An 18369-nucleotide genomic window follows, 5' to 3' on the forward strand; every position below is an offset into this window, starting at 1 on the left:
CCAATCATGCTAGCTCAAGAATTCTGGAAGTTGAAGTCCACAGGTCATTGCCTACCTCTGTAGCCAGACAGAACAAAAGCGGCCGGGAAAAACAACAACCAGAGGGCAAAAGGCAGCGTGTGAAGCGGGGCGGGGAGGAGCCAAAGAAGGCGAGGGGGCGTGGCCAGCCGAAGCAAGGAACGTTTGGGAATGGCTCCTCCTCACCCCCCCGCCCCCCACCAAGCGCAAACCCGGCCTCGCCGCGCCGCGTGTGTGGCGACCGGGCGCGCGGGCTGCCGCCGCAGTATTTAAACAGAGGCTATGAGGCCCGGAGCGGCGAGGACGGTGGAGCCAGCTCACTCGGGAAGCAGCGAGACTGGGGAGGCGGGCGGGGACGACGAGGAAGAGGAGGAGGGCGAAGAAGAAGGAGGGCGAAGAAGAGGATGAGGATGCCGGCGCCTCCGTCGGCTCTCCCACTCCGACGGTTCCATGGAGGACGGAGCGCAGGAAAATCATAGCGGGGCGACCAACTGTCCCTTCAAAAAGGCGCGAAGCCAATTCACCTTCTGTTCCTGACTAGCCTCGAAGAGGGGAGACGCAGAGCGCCCCTTCCGAGCGGAGCCCTCCCAAAACTTTCCCGCCGCGCTCGCTCGCTCTTTCCTTAGCGGTCGCTCACCTCAGGCGTCTCTTTATCTGAATAAAAAATTTTAAAAAGAGGAGACTATAACATTTCACGCGCCCGCTCTGTCTTTGCCCCCCCTCCCCCGCGCGCCATGTCTTCGTCCCTTCTTTTCCTCAGCTGCTGCTTCTGCAGCCTGACGGCTTGGCTGCTCTTGGCCGCCCCCGGCAGCGGCGCTCCGGGCGCGGAGAAACAGATGGTGGCGGCGGCGGCGGCCGAGGAAGAGGACCAGACGACGCTGCGGGTGCTGGTGCTGCTGCCCAAGGACGACGCGTACCTGTTCTCGCTGACGCGGGTCAAGCCGGCCGTCGAGTACGCGGTGCGGAGCTTGGAGGCCAACGCCTCGCTCCTGCCGGCGGGCTACAAGTTCCGCCTTTTCTACAGCGACTCGGACTGCGGCAACCGGGCGCTCTTCAGCCTGGTGGACCTCATCGCCTTGAAGCGGCAGTGGCTCGACCTGCTGCTGGGGCCCGTGTGCGACTACGCCGCCGCGCCCGTCGCCCGGCTGGCTTCCCATTGGAACCTGCCCATGATCACGGCCGGCGCGCTGGCGGCGGGCTTCAGCCCCAAGACGGGCGAGTACTCGCACCTGACCCGGGTGTCGCCGGGCTACGCCAAGCTGGGCGAGATGTTCCTGGCGCTCTTCCGCCACCACAAGTGGAGCCGCGTCCTCCTGGTTTACCACGACGACAAGGAGCAGCGCGGCTGCTTCTTCGCCGCCGAGGGGGTCCACCTGGTCTTCCGGGAGGCCGCCTTGCACCTCGACGACTACGCCTTCGAGGAGAGCGGCAAGTACGCCGACGACGTGGTGCGCTCCATCCACGCGGGCGGCGAGAGAGGTGAGGATCGGCGCGGGTGGGGGAGGATCGCTCGCGGAGTTTTTACGCGCCGGGTAAACTTTTCCTAGCGGGCTGCAAACAAACCCCCAAAACAACGGAGCGTCCGGTGGAAACGGCGCGCAAATCGCGAGCATGATCGAAATATTGAAATATGTGAAAGGGTTAAATAAGGTCCAGGAGGGAAGTGTTTTTAATAGGAAAGTGAGCACAAGAACAAGGTGGCACGATCTGAGGTTAGTTGGGGGAAAGATCAGAAGCAAATATTATTTTACTGAAAGAGTCGTAGATGCTTGGAACAAACTTATTGAATAAATTGAAATTGAATAAATAAACTTCCAGCAGACGTGGTTGGTAAATCCACAGTAACTGAATTTAAACATGCCTGGGATAAACATCCATCCTAAGATAAAATACAGGAAATAGTATAAAGGCAGACTTAGATGGACCATGAGGTTTTTTTCTGCCGTCAATCTTCTATGTTTCCTACCGGTATGGCTAATTGCGCGCAGCTCTGGCCCGCAAGTGTGGGATCGTCGGCAATTTTGCTGAAAAATCTCGCACGGGGACGCAGGTGTGCGCGCGTTTGAAGAGGGGTTTTTATTTTTTATTTTTTGCTTCCCCGCCCTGCGAGGTTTTGCTACTTGCACAGGTGCGGGAAGCAAATTTGCACCCGATCCCGCACTCGCACGCCAGAGCCGCGGAGCTGCGCGCAATTAGCCTTACCGGTAGGAGTCCACTGCTGAATTGGAGAGGCCACCGCTCCCGCGCCGGATACGTAGGTGGGGGAGCGTGTGGATGGGAACTTGAATCGAGGATCGTGCGCACGGTGAGCCCGAACGAGCTCGGGAACCTGCATCCCTCTCGATGGATTTGAAGACCAGAACCGTTCCGATACGCCAAAGGGTTTTCGGAGTTGTAGTCCAAAAAGTCTGGAGAAGCATCGGCTTGACCTGCGGTTCCTCTCCATTTTAAGCGTGGTGCTATATTCATCCTTGGGAGGGTGCCACCTCTAGCCGTGTTTGCAGAGCTGCTTGCAAATATTTACTCAGAAGGCACTCGGACCGAGTTCAGTAGGTCAGACTTATTCCCAGGTAAGAGGACCCGTAGCCATGGCAGCTTCTGGGCTTCTGACAAATTCTCTGTTGGGGTAACTCGGGCTCCAGCCTCCAGGTAGGTAGGTGGGAAGGAAGGAAGGAAAGATTTATGATTTACAGAAAGCTGAAATATGAACAGAGATGCACCTTGAACCAGACTCAAAGATCTCATTCAAATACACCTGAGAATTCATGGGATTCTCCTTTATCCTTCATCTGTTACTCTCTAGGGATGCTAAGTGTGAAAAAAAGGTTTCCTTATCAGATTTAAACACAATAGGGGGTATTAATTAGCAAGGTTTTATTTCAAAAAGAAGGAAAATGGAATTTATGACAATAACAGGTTGCTTCTTTTTTCACATTTCGTATAAAGGTGTCTTGATAGGTGCCTAACCAAGGAGGAAACATGCACTCAGTAGGAGCATTGGTGCAAAACAGGAACTCAAATTTATACTGTAGCAACATGGGTATTACGAGAGTAGGAGTATAGCATCACCAGTTGCATCTTTCTCCCAAACAAGGCACTTTGCATTGAATTATCATTCACTGAATTCACATTAATGCTGTGACTTGCATGACCCAATAGGGGTTCTTGATGGCTTGATATTCTATGATGCCACGTAGAATGACAGGCTGAAGTAGATATGTCCTATGACATCAAGTCTTGTGTATCACATAACCCATTAACTATTCCTATTGGATTGTGCATGTAGCATCACTGATGTGATTCAGTGAATGTGAATTCAGTGGCTAGTGCTTTGCTTAAGATAAAGATGTGACTTGTACACCATAGTAACTTTGCAATTGTTAGCAAGCAGAATAGTTATTCAAAAAAGGCTAGAGACTGTCAGCATGTCAAAATTTGTACTTGATATTAGCATTTGATTTACATATTTATATTTTATTTACATTTGATTCGATGTATTCTATTAGAGTAAATAAAGAACATGAAAAAATGTCTTCAATAACTGTTGTATAATTTGCCTTAAATTACCTTGTATATAATTTCCAAAATCCCTATCCAGTACATTTTTGTTTTACTTATCTCCTCCATTTAATTTGTTCACGCCAGAGATAGGTGGTGATCTTTTATCAAATTCTCAACATGACTTATGAGAAAATATAAAAAACAAAGGTATGCTGATTTTCATGCAATGTTGCCATATGCCCGTAGCTCCATCAAGTTGCCCAAACTCTACCTCCAATTAAGGGACTACACAGAGTCATAAAACAGAAGGTTTTTTTGTTATATGCCTTTTTTGTTTACAATGAAAAGTGATCTCCAATAAGATTGACTATTCATTCAAATGCTTGAAATTAAGGGTGCAGATAGATTATAATTTTTATCCAGTTATTTTTTTAAAAAAATCACTGTTCTTGTATGCTGCTCCAATCATATGATTCTGAGCCATACCAAGTTGGAATTCTGGTTTATACTTTTCATAATGTGCCTGCATTTATAGAGTTGGTACAATTCGAACTACAAATGAAGAAAGTCAAAAACACCAATCAATGGAGAATTCAGTAAATTGTTTCAAAAAGCCAATTCTTAAGAAGCCAAGTTTAATTCTGTCTTTGTAAGGAGGAGGGAGAAAGTACTTTTGAGGTATTGTAAGGGATTGCAGTAAGATAATATGCATATGTAAGTGACTATATTGTGCAGATGTGTGTGTTAACTCCTTCATGTACTTTTCCCTTTTATAGTGCATTATGCTTCTGTATCTTGGGAAATAATAGAATGGGAAATATTTGGAGCTGATCATTTGGAAAAATGCTCTGGGGTTTATGTTAGGCTTATGTTAAGCTATTACTTATGAGAGGTGCTTCTCCATGACTACTTTGAGTTCCATTACATATTAGGAATGTTCAAATGGAAAATTGAGAATTCTTATTTATGGAGTTCCACTCTGAATGTATTCGCCATTCATTTGACTGAATTTTTATTATGAATAATTTTAAGAAAACTTGTATATTTCTCATTTCATAATGGATTCTGTTCATTTGTATCATTGTTATTTTTATCCATGCTTGTTTACAGTTCTATTTAATAGCATTTAGATTGTATGAAACAAGTGGTTAAACATAAACAATTGCTATGAATTTCCACCTATAATCGACACGGGATAAGCCTCTCACTGTCTCTAAACTCAAACAAAATCCCATAATTTCAGATAAAAATCCGCTTCTGCCTTTCTTTCCATTTTTTTTTCTTTTGGGAAGCTTGCTTTGAAGTGCATAGTTCCTCCCCCACCCCCCTTTTATTGCTTTGTTACACAAGTGGAAAACCAGAAATGTTTGCACATTTACAAGAAGTACACTTGGATTATGATCAGTAAGCTCTCTTGCTCCCTGCTTTATAACACAAGTGGTAGCTACAATAGCAATTTCCTGGAGAAGAAACTGGCTCTTATGAGACAACAAGATAGTAAAGCAGTCTATCTCATCAAGAAGAAATCACAAAGAGAATCCTATTTTTTTTTTTAAAAAAAAATGTTCCGGATGATCAGATAAGACGGAGTTAACTTCAAAGTTACATTCCTTTCCTTCCTGTGTTACCACCTCAGAATTCCTGTTCCTCCCTTTGCTGTCTTCTCCTATTTCCATTTACTGTTTATATTTGTCAATGAAGAAGTGAGCAGGATTTCCCTCCGTTTCTTCCTGTGCTTGCCCTTGGCATCTGGCAGATACAACAGGCTGAGTTCCCCCAAAGCTTAGCTCATTGTCATGTTATTTACCTGCCTGGATGTCTTGCCCAATCTCCTGCCATTCAGATGCGATGGATGACATCCCAACTGTAGCAGGGCTGTGATACCTGGATCAAGACCAAGGGTGGGCTACTGCCTGGACAGAGGGGGGTAATGCAGGGGGGTAGCAAAAATGGAGCTCTACCCCAGAGCACCCAATTTGCACCGAAAGATGTTGAAAGAAAATACAGGGCGTCCAGCGGTGGGCTACGAGCCAGAATGCTAAATTACACTCGCCGCCGTGGTTCGTAAGTTCTTGCAGAGCCAGCGCAATTTTGCTGCTACACCAGTGGAGGCAGCAAAATCGTGCAGGTGTTTCGGCGAGGTTTTTTTGCTTCTGCGCATGCCGAAACATGAGCACACCTGTGGCTCCATGCGTGATTTTGCTGCCTCCGAAGGTCAGCAGCAAAATCGCGCTGGCCCCGCAAGAACTTATGAGCCGCCACGGCGAACGCAATTTAGCGTCTCGGCTTGTAGCCCACCGCTGAGGGTGTCCTGCATAAGCCAAACCCACAGTGTGGTAGTAAAAATTTTGATAGCCCTTCACTGATCAAGATGATGCAAAGAGTACCTTCTGAAAACCATATTATTATTTGCCTTTGCTTCAAGTATTTCTATCAGTCTTTGTTTTCCTCCCCCTGCCTCCGTTTTTCCTGTTTTTATTCAAAATAGGAAGTTGTTCTCCGGTAAGTCAGACATGGATGACTTTTGGGCTCCTTTAGTTCAGCAGGCGAAATAAGCGAGGAAGTCAGTTTTACAATAAATGGCAGATTCTGCTGGATAGTTCGTCGCATGGGCTTGTCAACCGATTGCCTGAAATAATAACTCTTTCCAGAACAGCCCTATTATTTTGTTGCAGCTGAGAACAAGGAGCAATCTTGGTTCATCTAAATACTCAGACATTTATTGAAGTGTAAACAACTAAGGAAGTGGACTGTAGTTCACAAAAGCTTGTGCTGTAATAAATATGTTATTCTTTAAGCTCCCCGGGAGTCCTTTTATTTATGAAATGTGGATCAAGTCACAAGGGTTGAATTCATAGCTGCCCATAGAGCCCATATCTTTAAAAGGAGTCTCCCAAACATCAGACTATAAGAAAGATGCAGTAGTATCTGACACATATCTTATGCTCACTATATCCCTTGAGTAAGCCAGCCATTTCTTCCCACAACTAGTTTAAAGTTGTATCCACATCCATTAAAATCTACAAAAGGTTTTATAAGTATCTGGAATGGATTTAAATTGCAGGTAGGCCTCAATTCACAACCAATTGTTTAGCAATTGGTTACAATTGAAAAAGACAGACAAAATGGGCCAAGAAAAGCTTTGACCATTCATGCTTAACTGTCTGGATGAAAGTTTTCTATTATTATTATTATTATTATTATTATTATTATTATTATTATTATTATTATTTATTGGATTTGTATGCCGCCCCTCTTCGCAGACTCGAAGCTTGAAGCTCAGACTATGAAATAATTGGACACATTTCTAAACTTTTGCAAATATGACAGATCTTGGCAGAAGCAATATTTGCCACTGTGTGGTTTGTCTAGAGCAGTGTTTTTCAACCTTGGCAACTTGAAGATATCTGGACTTCAACTGCCAGAATTCCCCAGCCAGAGTTGAAGTCCAAATATCTTCAAGTTGCCAAGGTTGGGAAACACTGGTCCAGAGCCATGATGGCAAACCTATGGCATGTGTGCACTTTTTAACAGAGCCAGCATATTGCCCCCACAATCCGGGTCCTCATTTTACCCACCTCGGAAGGATGGAAGGCTGAATCAACCTTGAGCCGGCGATGAGATTGGAACTGCTGACCTACAGACCTACAGTCAGTTTCTGTGGCCTGTAGTACAGCTCTCTACCTGCTGCGCCACCTCTGCTTTTTTTGGGGGCAATATGCTTTACTCTCTGTAAAGCGCTTAGAGCAGTGTTTTTCAACCAGTGTGCCGCGAGACATGGTCAGGTGTGCCACGAAGCTCAGAGAGAAAGAAAGCAAGAGAGAGAGAAAGAAAGAGAGAAAGAAAGCAAGAGAGAGAGAAAGCAAGAAAGAAAGAGAACAAGAGAGAAAAAAAGCAAGAGAGAGAAAGAGAACAAGAGAAAGAAAGAGGGAGAGAAAGAGAGAGAGAAAGAGAGAAAGAAAGCAAGAGAGAGAGAGAAAGACATAGAGGGACGTAGGGAGGGAGAGAGAAAGAGAGCAAAAAAGAGAGGAAGAAAGGAAGAGAAAGAAAGAGGGATGGAGAGAGAGAGAAAGAAAGAGGAAGGAAGGGAGAGAAAGAGGGAGAAAGAAATAGAGCGAAGGGGAGGAAGAGAGAGAGATAATTTTTTTGTCCAAACTTTTTTTAGCCCCCCACCCACCCACGGCTCAAAGTGCCCCAGGGTTTCGTAAATGTAAAAAATGTGTCACGGCTCAAAAAAGGTTGAAAATCACTGGCTTAGAGAGGCTGTGAAGCACTTTGAAGCAGTATATAAGTCTAAATGCTATTGCTATTGTAGGTCGTCTAGTCCAACCCCCGCACTCAAGCAGGGGTCCTTACACCATTTCAGACAAATGGCAGTCCAATTTCCTCTTGAAGGTCTCAAGTGCTGGAGCTCTCACAACCAGGCAAACTGTTCCTCTGGTTGATCTCTCTCACTGTCAGAAAGTTCCTCCTTATTTCCAGGTTGAATCTCTCCTTGTTCAATTTCCATCCATTGTTCCTTATCTGGCCTTCTGGTGCCTTGGAAAACACTGACCCCCCCCCCCCCTCCTGTGTATGGCAGCCCCACAAGTATTGGAACACTGCTATCATGTCTCCCCTGGTCCTTCTCTTTGCTAGACTGTCCATGTCCAATTCTTGCAACCGCTTTTCGTATGTTATACACTGGTACCTCTACCTAAGAGCGCCTCTACCTAAGAACTTTTCTAGATAGGAACCAGGTGTTCAAGATTTTTTTGCCTTAAGAACACAAGCCCGGAAAAATTTCCCAGAAAATTTGAGAGCGGCATTAAGGCCCGGCCAGTTTCCTGCCATTCCCCCTGGGTTTCTCTCTTTGGCGCAATGTATGGGAAGCAGCCTCGGGCCGGGTGTATGGGAGGTGCATGCTCCTTGCTGCATCAGAGTCCTCTTTTTTTTTTTAAGCCTTAAAGTTTTGGATTTTTTTTTATTCCCCTTACTTCACCTTCTTCCTTCAGCAGCGACTGTCCTCCTCCTTTTCTTCTTCCTCCTCTTCCTCCCACCCAAATTCCAAGCTTTTATTTCTTTCCTAATGGGTTTGCACGCATTATTTGCTTTTACATGGATTCCTATAGGAAAAATTGCTTCTACTTAAGAACGTTTCTACTTAAGAACCTGGTCACGGAATAAATTAAGTTCTTAAGTAGAGGTACCACTGTAGTCTCCAGTCCCTTGAGGCTGAAAGGTTTCGTCATCACTAGAGGAAGATCAAGGTTTTCAAATGATATGTGAATTTATCATAGAATCATAAAATTAAAACTGATCTCAAGCATAATAATCTTTGTCTGGGGGCCAGTTCTGCTAAAGGATTTTGATTAGCCGGCCTCTTTTTACACCTCCAAGGAACAGGAACACAACTGCTTATGAGGCAACCAATTCTTGCCACAAGAAAATTCCCCCTGATGATTCCTGCTGTATGGCAGGAATCTCAACTCGTTGGATCTCAACTCGTTGGATTTGCATGGCTTGCATGACACTTGTATTAAGATATATGAATACTGTTCTGCCTCGGTCGACTCTTCTGCAGGTTAAACATAGATTAGATTAGATTACTAGAGTTGGAGGGGACCTTGTAGGTCATCTAATCCAACCCTCGCCCAAGCAGGCGACCCTACCATTTATGACAGATGAACCTATTAATAAAAAGGGCTAGAAGTTCTGATGTTGTCAGGCTCATCCCAAGAATGACATAGAACAGAGGTGTCAAACTTCCAGCCTATGGGCCAATTCGTCACATGCTGGCCAAGTGCATGCCCAGTTTAGCAATGGGGGGGGGGAGTCACGATATGTCATGTGATGATGCTGTGACGACATAAGTTTGACACCCCTGACATAGAACAGTATAGTCAAAGTTGAGTTCTCTATTTGCTTAGACACAATAATATAATACCTTCCATTGTTCCTTATAGCAGGGGTCCCCAATCCCTGGCCCAATGGGCTTGCAGCCCATTCAGAACTGTGACATGGAAGTGGTGGGTAAGCACACTCATGCATAAAGCTGCATTTGTAAAAGCAACATGCACAAAACTATCGCCCCCCCCCCCCCCCTGCCCTGCCACCTCTGCTTGGTCTACTGAGCAAGAAGACTGGGAGACTGCTGGCTTATAAGATTTGTTTGTTTGTTTGTTTGTTTATTTAATTGGATTTGTATGCCGCCCCTCTCCGAGGACTCGGGGCGGCTCACAGCATATACAAAAACAGAACAATAATATAAATTCAATTAATGCTACATTCAAAACAACCATTAAATTCAATTTAAAAGAAAGTAAAACCTGTAAAACCAATCATTCAACACTCATAACATTCATTGATCAGGGGGAAGATCTAAAAGTCCCAAGCCTGGTGGCAAAGATGAGTTTTTAAGCTCTTTTGGAAGGCGAGGAGGGTGGAGGCAGTGCGAACCTCTGGGGGGAGCTGATTCCAGAGGGTCGGGGCTCCCACAGAGAAGGCTCTTCCCCTAGGTCCCGCCAGCCGACATTGGTCGACGGGACTCTAAGGAGGTCAACTCTGTGGGACCTCACCGGTCTCTGGGATTTGTGCGGCAGAAGGCGGTCTCGGAGATAATCTGGTCCTATTTGATTTCCAGTCTCTTCATTATCTTGATGGCTCCTCTCTGAACTTAATTTATTGAATCCTTTTTAAAGCTGCAATGCCCAGAAGGACTGACCAAGGCAGAGGGGAGAGTAAGACAATTTCTGTACTTCCTATGTTCTGATTCTATGCTCCTGCATTTTAAGACGGCATTTGCCTGTTCAACTACAGCACATGGTTCAAATTGTGGTGTACAGGACCCAACACCCAGATCTCTTTCGCACATATTATTGCTAAACCATCCTACTTGGCTGTTTCATTTTTTTTTCTCCCTAGTTGCAAAACTTTGCATTTCTCCCTGTTAAATTTTAACCTGTTCATTTTGACCTTGTGTTCAAGTCTATCTACTCGTTATTTTTAATCTTTTTCTCCTCTTAAATCATTAGCCATTCTTCCTAAGTGATCTGCAAATCTGGTGAAAATCCCCACAATTCCTCTATCCAGATTGATTGCAACTTTATACCACTTGGAAAAGTTTGACATTCTACTTGGGGCTGCTCTGATCTTGACGTGCTGGGTGGACTGTTTGAAAGAGTACTCCATTGGTGTGATCAGTCAGATAGGAATCCATCTAATAGTTGGATCATATAGTCCATATTTTGCCATTTTATTAATGGGGATATTCACAAAATGATGATGATGACACAATCCATTCAGTTGCATCCAACCCTTGGTAATTCTATAGGCCAAGTCTCTCCACATCTTCCAATCTTGGACTTTTTTTGAGTTATTCTACGCTCTGGTTTAGGACGTGGTGGTTCAGTGGCTAAGACGCTGAGCTTGTTGATCAGAAAGGTCGGCATTTCAGTGGTTTGAATCCCTAGCGCCGCATAATGGAGTGATTTCCCATTATTTGTCCCAGTTTTTGCCAACCTAGCAGTTCGAAAGCACATAAAAATGCAAATAGAAAAATAGGGGCCACCTTGGTGGGAAAGTAACAGCGTTCCATGTGTCTTTGACATTTAGTTGTGCCATCTACATGGCCATGGAGATATCTTTGGACAGTGTTGGCTTTTCAGCTTTGAAATGGAGATGAGCACCGCCCCCTAGAGTTGGGAACGACTAGCAGGCATGTGCGAGGGGAACTTTTACCTTTACCTTATGTTCTGGCTGGTGTCAGCTTTGATGGTGTCCAGCCACTGTGTTCTTTGGTGGCTTTTCCTTTTACCACTAGCTCTTCCAAGCATAATTGCTCACTCCAGTGAATTTTCCTTCATGACATGGCCAAAATAAGCAAGATGCAGTTTTGTAGAGGGTTTTGCCTTCCGGTGACGTGTCTGGTGGATATTCCAAACATTTTATCAAATGTTTTGCTGAGATCCTCCATGTTCAGAACATAACCTAAGATAGTAACTTGTTCGAAAAAGGAGATAATGGTAATCTGGAATGCCTTGTTGGTGACAATCCCATGCTGGTTTTATAAATAGCCATTCTACCCAAGTGCTCATAAATATTTATTTATTATTAATCAGATTTCTATGCTGCCCTTCTCCTGGGACTCAGGGAGACTCACAATAAACAAATATTAAAACGGAGAAATCTAATATTAAAGTATATTAAAATATCATTACTAAAACACACAGAGAAATCTAGTTTAAATAATATTCTAAAAACCTTTACATATTTTAAAAACAAGCATCCACATTCATTCTAATATTCTTCACTCATCGGCCGGGGTAGGTGTTTAAAAATTCTCAGTGACCCCAGGCCTGTTGTCAAAAATGCATTTTGAAGGCCTTGAGAAAGACTGGGAGGATGGGGGCAGTAAGAATCTCCGGGGCGGGGAGTTGATTCAAGAGGACTGGGGCTGCCACACAGAAGGCTCTTCTAGACCCCGCCAGGCGGCACTGCCTGCCTGACGGAACCTAGAGAAGGCCAACTCCGGGACCTATGCTTGAGGACTATAGTCATCATACTGACAGGCCTCTAATTTCCTGATTCCTTCTCCTTCTCTTTTCCTCAGGCAGGGACAATAGTCTTCTGAGCACTTACCAGTTCTCCAGAAGTTGCCAGAGATTACAATTAGCGGTCTTGCAATCATCTCAGATAGATTAGAATTGCCCTCACAGTCCTTGTCTTTCATAAACTACACAAGACCCACCTATACCGCCAGGCATGGGGGAGTTGTTTGGTTTTTAAATATGATAGGGTTTTATGTGCTTCTTTTTTAATATTAGATTTGTGTTGCTATAATATTGGAGAGGGGTGGCATACAAATCTAATAAATTATTATTATTTATTATTACACGAGCCCCCACCCATTGCTCTTCTGTTTTCCAGTGCGCCAGCCAGCTGGTCTTCATGTGCGCGGGAGCACCAAAAACTGGATGAGCAGGTGCATATGTGCGCTGGGAAGATCATCTTCCGATTTCCAATGGGCACCAGCCAGCTGGTCTTCACGCACACATGTGTGCCAGAGGGCAGAGGACCAGGTAGTCAGTGCGCATGCGGGTGCCGGAAACCGGAAGATCATATTCCCGGCACACACATGTGCACTCGGTGCCTGCGCTTTCATTTTCCAGCACACGCATGTATGTGCCTCCATTTCAGCACTCAATGTTGAAAAAGTTCACGAACACTGCCCTAAGAATATATAGTGGTGCCTTTACTTACGAACTTAATTCATTCCATGACCAGGTTCTTAAGTAGAAAAGTTTGTAAGAAGAAGCAATTTTCCCTATAGGAATCAATGTAAAAGCAAATAATGTGTGCAATTGGGGGAAACCACAGGGAGGGTGGAGGCCCTGTTTTCTCCAGGAGATGATGATGATGGTGATGATAATGATGATGATGATGATGATGATGATGATGATAATAATAATAATAATAATAATAATAATAATAATAATAATAATTTATTAGATTTGTATGCCGCCCCTCTCCGAGGACAAGGAAATTGTCCCCTCTTTCAAGGAAATATGAAAGCTGTTAAATGCAGAAGATTGAACAAAGGAAGAAGACATATATGTTCACCGGTGCCTCTACTTACGAACTTAATTCATTCCATGACCAGGTTCCTAAATAGAAGTTTGTAAGAAGAAGCAATTTTTCCCATAGGAATCAATATAAAAGCAAATAATGTGTGTGATTGGAGAAACCACAGGGAGGGTGGAGGCCCTGTTTCCTCTCAGGAAATTCCTGGAGAGGCCCCACGGAGGCTTCTCCCCACCTTTTCCGGTCCTGTTTCCTCCCAGGAGATTCCTAAGAGACCCCACGGAGGCTTCTCCCCGCCTTTTCCGGCCCTGTTTCCTCCCAGGAGATTCCTACTTTGTAAGTGGAAAATGGTTCTTGAGAAGAGGCAAAAAAATCTTGAACACCCGGGTCTTATCTAGAAAAGCTTGTAAGTAGAGGCATTCGTAGGTTGAGGTACCAGTGTAATTCTTCTGGCCCAAGAAACTTAAATTACAGTAGCTTAAGTTAGCTAAATATTATTTTGCTCACCACTTTGTAAATAGCTTAAAGATAAACACAGATAATATAGTGCCCGCCAATTAAAGCAGGTATTTTTAATAAGAGCAGTTAATTTATACCAGGTTCTTTTTATCATCTGAATCAAATACAGTAGAGATTAAGATTGGTGTTGAGGGCATCTCATTCCTAACACTCCTGAACTTAGAAGCGTATAGATAGTTCTCAACGTACGACCACAATTGAGCCCAAAATTTATGGTGTTAAGTGAGCAAATTTTAAAAGTGAATTTTGCCCCGTTTTTATGACTTCTCTTGAGACTTTCTTGAGTTAAGTGAATCACTGCAATTGAGTGAGCCTAGCTTCCCTGTTGACTTAGGTTGTCAGAAGGTTGCAAAAGGGGATCACCTGATCACAGGGCACTGCAACCGTTGTAAATATGAGTCAGTTGTCAGGCATCTGAATGTAAATCATGTGACCATGGGGATGCTACAATAGGCATGAGAGTGAAAAATGGTAATAAGTTAGTTTTCTCAGTGCCGTTGTAACTTGTATGAGCCGGGGTGGCGCAGCAGGTAGAGTGCTGTACTGCAGGCCACTGAAGCTGACTTGTAGATCTGAAGGTCAGCGGTTCAAATCTCATCACCGGCTCAAGGTTGACTCAGCCTTCCATCCTTTGGAGGTGGGTAAAATGAGGACCCGGATTGTGGGGGCAATAGGCTGGCTCTGTTAAAAAGTGCTATTGCTAACATGTTGTAAGCCGCCCTGAGTCTAAGGAGAAGGGCAGCATAAAAATTGAATGAATAAATAAATAAGTAAGCAAGCAAGCAAGCAAACAAACAAACAAACAAACAAACTTCCAACGGTTCTAAGCCAACCGTTGTAATTCAAGGACTACCTTTATTGTACATTGTGACAGCTACCTCGAGATGGGAATTTCTGGGTGCAATTCAAGGTACTGGTTATTATTATAGATTATAAGCCTTTGGGGCGCATTGGTTAGAGTGCAGCACTGCAAGCTGATTCTGCTGACTGCTGGCTGTAGTTCACTAGTTCAAATTTCACCTGGCTCAAGGTTGACTCAGCCTTCCATCCTTCCAAGATGGGTAAAATGTTGGGGGCGATATACTAACTCTGTAAATCACTTAGAGAGGGCTGTAAAAGTACTATGAGTACAGTAAGTCTAAATGCTATTTCTATTGCATATCTTCAGTTCCATGCCAGGACATTATTATATTAAGTGGAATAACCTTATTCCACTTAATTAAGTGTGGTCTGGCGGTAGGGAAAGCAAGTAGGATGCTTGGCTGCATAGCTAGAGGTATAACAAGCAGGAAGAGGGAGATTGTGATCCCCTTATATAGAGCGCTGGTGAGACCACATTTGGAATACTGTGTTCAGTTCTGGAGACCTCACCTACAAAAAATATTGACAAAATTGAACAGGTCCAAAGACGGGCTACAAGAATGGTGGAAGGTCTTAAGCATAAAACGTATCAGGAAAGACTTAATGAACTCAATCTGTATAGTCTGGAGGACAGAAGGAAAAGGGGGGACATAATCGAAACATTTAAATATGTTAAAGGGTTAAATAAGGTCCAGGAGGGAAGTGTTTTTAATAGGAAAGTGAACACAAGAACAAGGGGACACAATCTGAAGTTAGTTGGGGGAAAGATCAAAAGCAACGTGAGAAAATATTATTTTATTGAAAGAGTAGTAGATCCTTGGAACAAACTTCCAGCAGACGTGGTTGGTAAATCCACAGTAACTGAATTTAAACATGCCTGGGATAAACATAGATCCATCCTAAGATAAAATACAAAAAATAGTATAAGGGCAGACTAGATGGATCATAAGGTCTTTTTCTGCCGTCAGTCTTCTATGTTTCTAACCTGGGGTAAGTTTTTTATTTATTTATTTATTACTTAGATTTGTATGCCGCCCCTCTCCGAAGACTCGGGGCGGCTCACAACATGTAAAAACAAATCATAAGCAATCAGACAAATTTAAAATATTTAAATATTTAAAAACCCCATATGCTAACAGATACACACACAGACATACCATGCATAAATTAAACGTGCCCAGGGGGAGATGTTCAGTTCCCCCATGCCTGACGGCAAAGGTGGGTTTTTACTGTTTTACTGTTTTACTGTTGTTTTTCAAACTAAGGATAGCTTCTTCTTGACCTAAACCATTCCTTTGGTTGATCTACTTTCACATTTCTTAGGCCTTCTTTTTTAAGGCCTTTGGTTCAAGGAATGTTAAAACTCCAGGCGCTTACCCAAAAGGAAATGTTGGAGGGACAGCACAAAAATGTGATGCTTAACCTTTCATTCTTTTATAGTGATGTTGCTCAGAAAGAGGGTGTGAGGGATGCTTCCTTTTGGCACTTCTGAATAGGGAGTTTTCCCCTCCTGTCAGTCTGCAATATCCCACAAAGTATTAATAAATAACAAAAGTATTTTGCGGAAACTGAGTGGTGACATGGTGCAAACCATGTCAGAGAGGGGACAAAACGGCATTTTTCGGCATTTCATATACAGCAAAATAAAATATGTGCACTTAACGTTGTTGTTTTTTTTAAAGACTTTATTAAATATATACATTAAAACAGAAAGATAACAAAGGACAACAAAATGACAATATATACACAACATACAAATAGAAAAAAGAATAAAGCATCTTGCTTTATACATGGACTATTTGGTATCATAGCTTAGTGTCTTCACCACCTAAAAAGTGGTGTGATTGGTTTGCAGCTTATATATAATACAAAAAGGAATATCTTCCTTTTAAAAGTTATTACATATATACAGTGATCCCTCGATTTTCGCGATATCGTTCTTCGCGAAACGCTATATCGCGATTTTTCCCACCCGATGACGTCACTCTCTTATTTATTTATTTATTTATTTATTTATTTATTTGTTGGACTTGTATGCCGCCTCTCTCCGAAGACTCGGGGCGGCTCACAACATGTAAAAACAGTCACAACAATCCAATTAATTAAAATTTAACGATTTAAGAAAAGAAACCCCATATGATAACAGACACACACACAAGCATACCATGCATAAATTGACGTGCCCAGGGGAGATGTTTAGTTTCCCCATGCCTGACGACAAAGGTGGGTTTTGAGGAGTTTTCGGAAGGCAGGAAGAGTAGGGGCAGTTCTAATCTCTGGGGGGAGCTGGTTCCAGAGAGCCGGTGCCGCCACAGAGAAGGCTCTTCCCCTGGGACCCGCCAACCGGCATTGTTTGGTTGACGGGACCCGGAGAAGGCCCACTCTGTGGGACCTAATCGGTCGCTGGGATTCGTGCGGCAGGAGGCGGTCTCGGAGATATTCTGGTCCGATGCCATGAAGGGCTTTAAAGGTCATAACCAACACTTTGAATTGTGACCGGAAATTGATCGGCAGCCAATGCAGACTGCGGAGTGTTGGTGAAACATGGGCGTACCTAGGTAAGCCCATGACTGCTCTCGCAGCTGCATTCTGCACGATCTGAAGTTTCCGAACACTTTTCAAAGGTAGCCCCATGTAGAGAGCATTACAGTAGTCGAACCTCGAGGTGATGAGGGCATGAGTGACTGTGAGCAATGAGTCCCGGTCCAGATAGGGCCGCAACTGGTGCACCAGGCGAACCTGGGCAAACGCCCCCCTCGCCACAGCTGAGAGATGGTTTTCTAATGTGAGCTGTGGATCGAGGAGGACGCCCAAGTTGCGGACCCTCTCTGAGGGGGTCAATAATTCCCCCCCCCAGGGTGATGGACGGACAGATGGGATTGTCCTTGGGAGGCAGAACCCACAGCCACTCCGTCTTATCCGGGTTGAGTTTGAGTCTGTTGACACCCATCCAGGCCCCGACAGCCTCCAGGCACCGGCACATCACTTCCACCGCTTCGTTGACTGGGCATGGGGTGGAGATGTAAAGCTGGGTACCTCTTCCTTCCTTTCTCATCTTTCTTTCTCTCTCTCTTTCTCTATCTTGCTTCTTCCTCTCTCACACTCTCTTCCTCCCTCTCTCATCTCTTTCTTTCCTTCTCTCTCTTTCTCTATCTCTCCCCCTCTTGCTGGCGGGCGGCGGGCGGGCGGGCGAGCGGGGGCATCAGCGAGGAAGACCCAGGGAAGGTTCCTTCGGCCGCCCAGCAGCTGATCTGCTCGGCAGCGCAGCGAGGAGCCGAATCGGGGTTTCCCCTTTGCGTGGGCGGCGGGGAAACCCCGATCTTCGTCTGCTCGCTGCTGCTGCGCTGCCGAGCAGATCAGCTGCTGGGCGGCCGCAGCAGCAGCGAGCAGACGAAGATCGGGGTTTCCCCGCCGCCCACGCAAAGGGGAAACCCCGATTCGGCTCCTCGCTGCGCTGCCGAGCAGATCAGCTGCTGGGTGGCCGAAGGAACCTTCCCTGGGTCTTCCCTGCCGCCCACGCAAACTCCACCATCTGCGCATGCGCGGCCATGAAAAAAAAGGGCGCGCATGCGCAGATGGTGTTTTTACTTCCGCAACCCTACATCGCGAAAAATCGATTATCGCGAGGGGTCTTGGAACGGAACCCTCGCGATAATCGAGGGATCACTGTATTACATATATATATACAACCTTTTGGTTTTCTTGTTAGTGTATCCATTTTATTTCATTTTCTCAATGGTATAGGGATGCTTTGTATTATTAATATTTTTTCTTAATATCAATTTGATTTTTCTCTCTAAATTTAATTTTTAAGTTCCCAATTTTATGTGCACTTAACGTTAATGACAACAACGTCAAATCAAGTTATACAAGTGCTGACAGCAGATCTGTTAGGTTAAGCAAAGGTCA

At 44.6% G+C, this 18369-nt stretch overlaps 1 protein-coding gene across 2 annotated transcripts in view; it reads left to right on the forward strand.

Moving 5' to 3' along the window:
- Positions 1-230: 230 nt before the first annotated feature.
- The window catches only part of NPR3 (natriuretic peptide receptor 3), a 102693-nt gene continuing 84554 nt past the window's right edge, over positions 231-18369 (forward strand). For both annotated transcript variants that reach the window (XM_070743487.1, XM_070743488.1), the window contains exon 1: positions 231-1497. In XM_070743487.1, coding sequence (XP_070599588.1) covers positions 753-1497 — 745 coding nt within the window. In that variant the 5' untranslated portion in view covers positions 231-752. The remainder of the gene's footprint in view (positions 1498-18369) is intronic.

The sequence above is a fragment of the Erythrolamprus reginae genome, chromosome 2, assembly GCF_031021105.1.
Source record: "Erythrolamprus reginae isolate rEryReg1 chromosome 2, rEryReg1.hap1, whole genome shotgun sequence".
In the NCBI taxonomy this organism is placed as follows: Eukaryota; Metazoa; Chordata; class Lepidosauria; order Squamata; family Dipsadidae; genus Erythrolamprus; species Erythrolamprus reginae.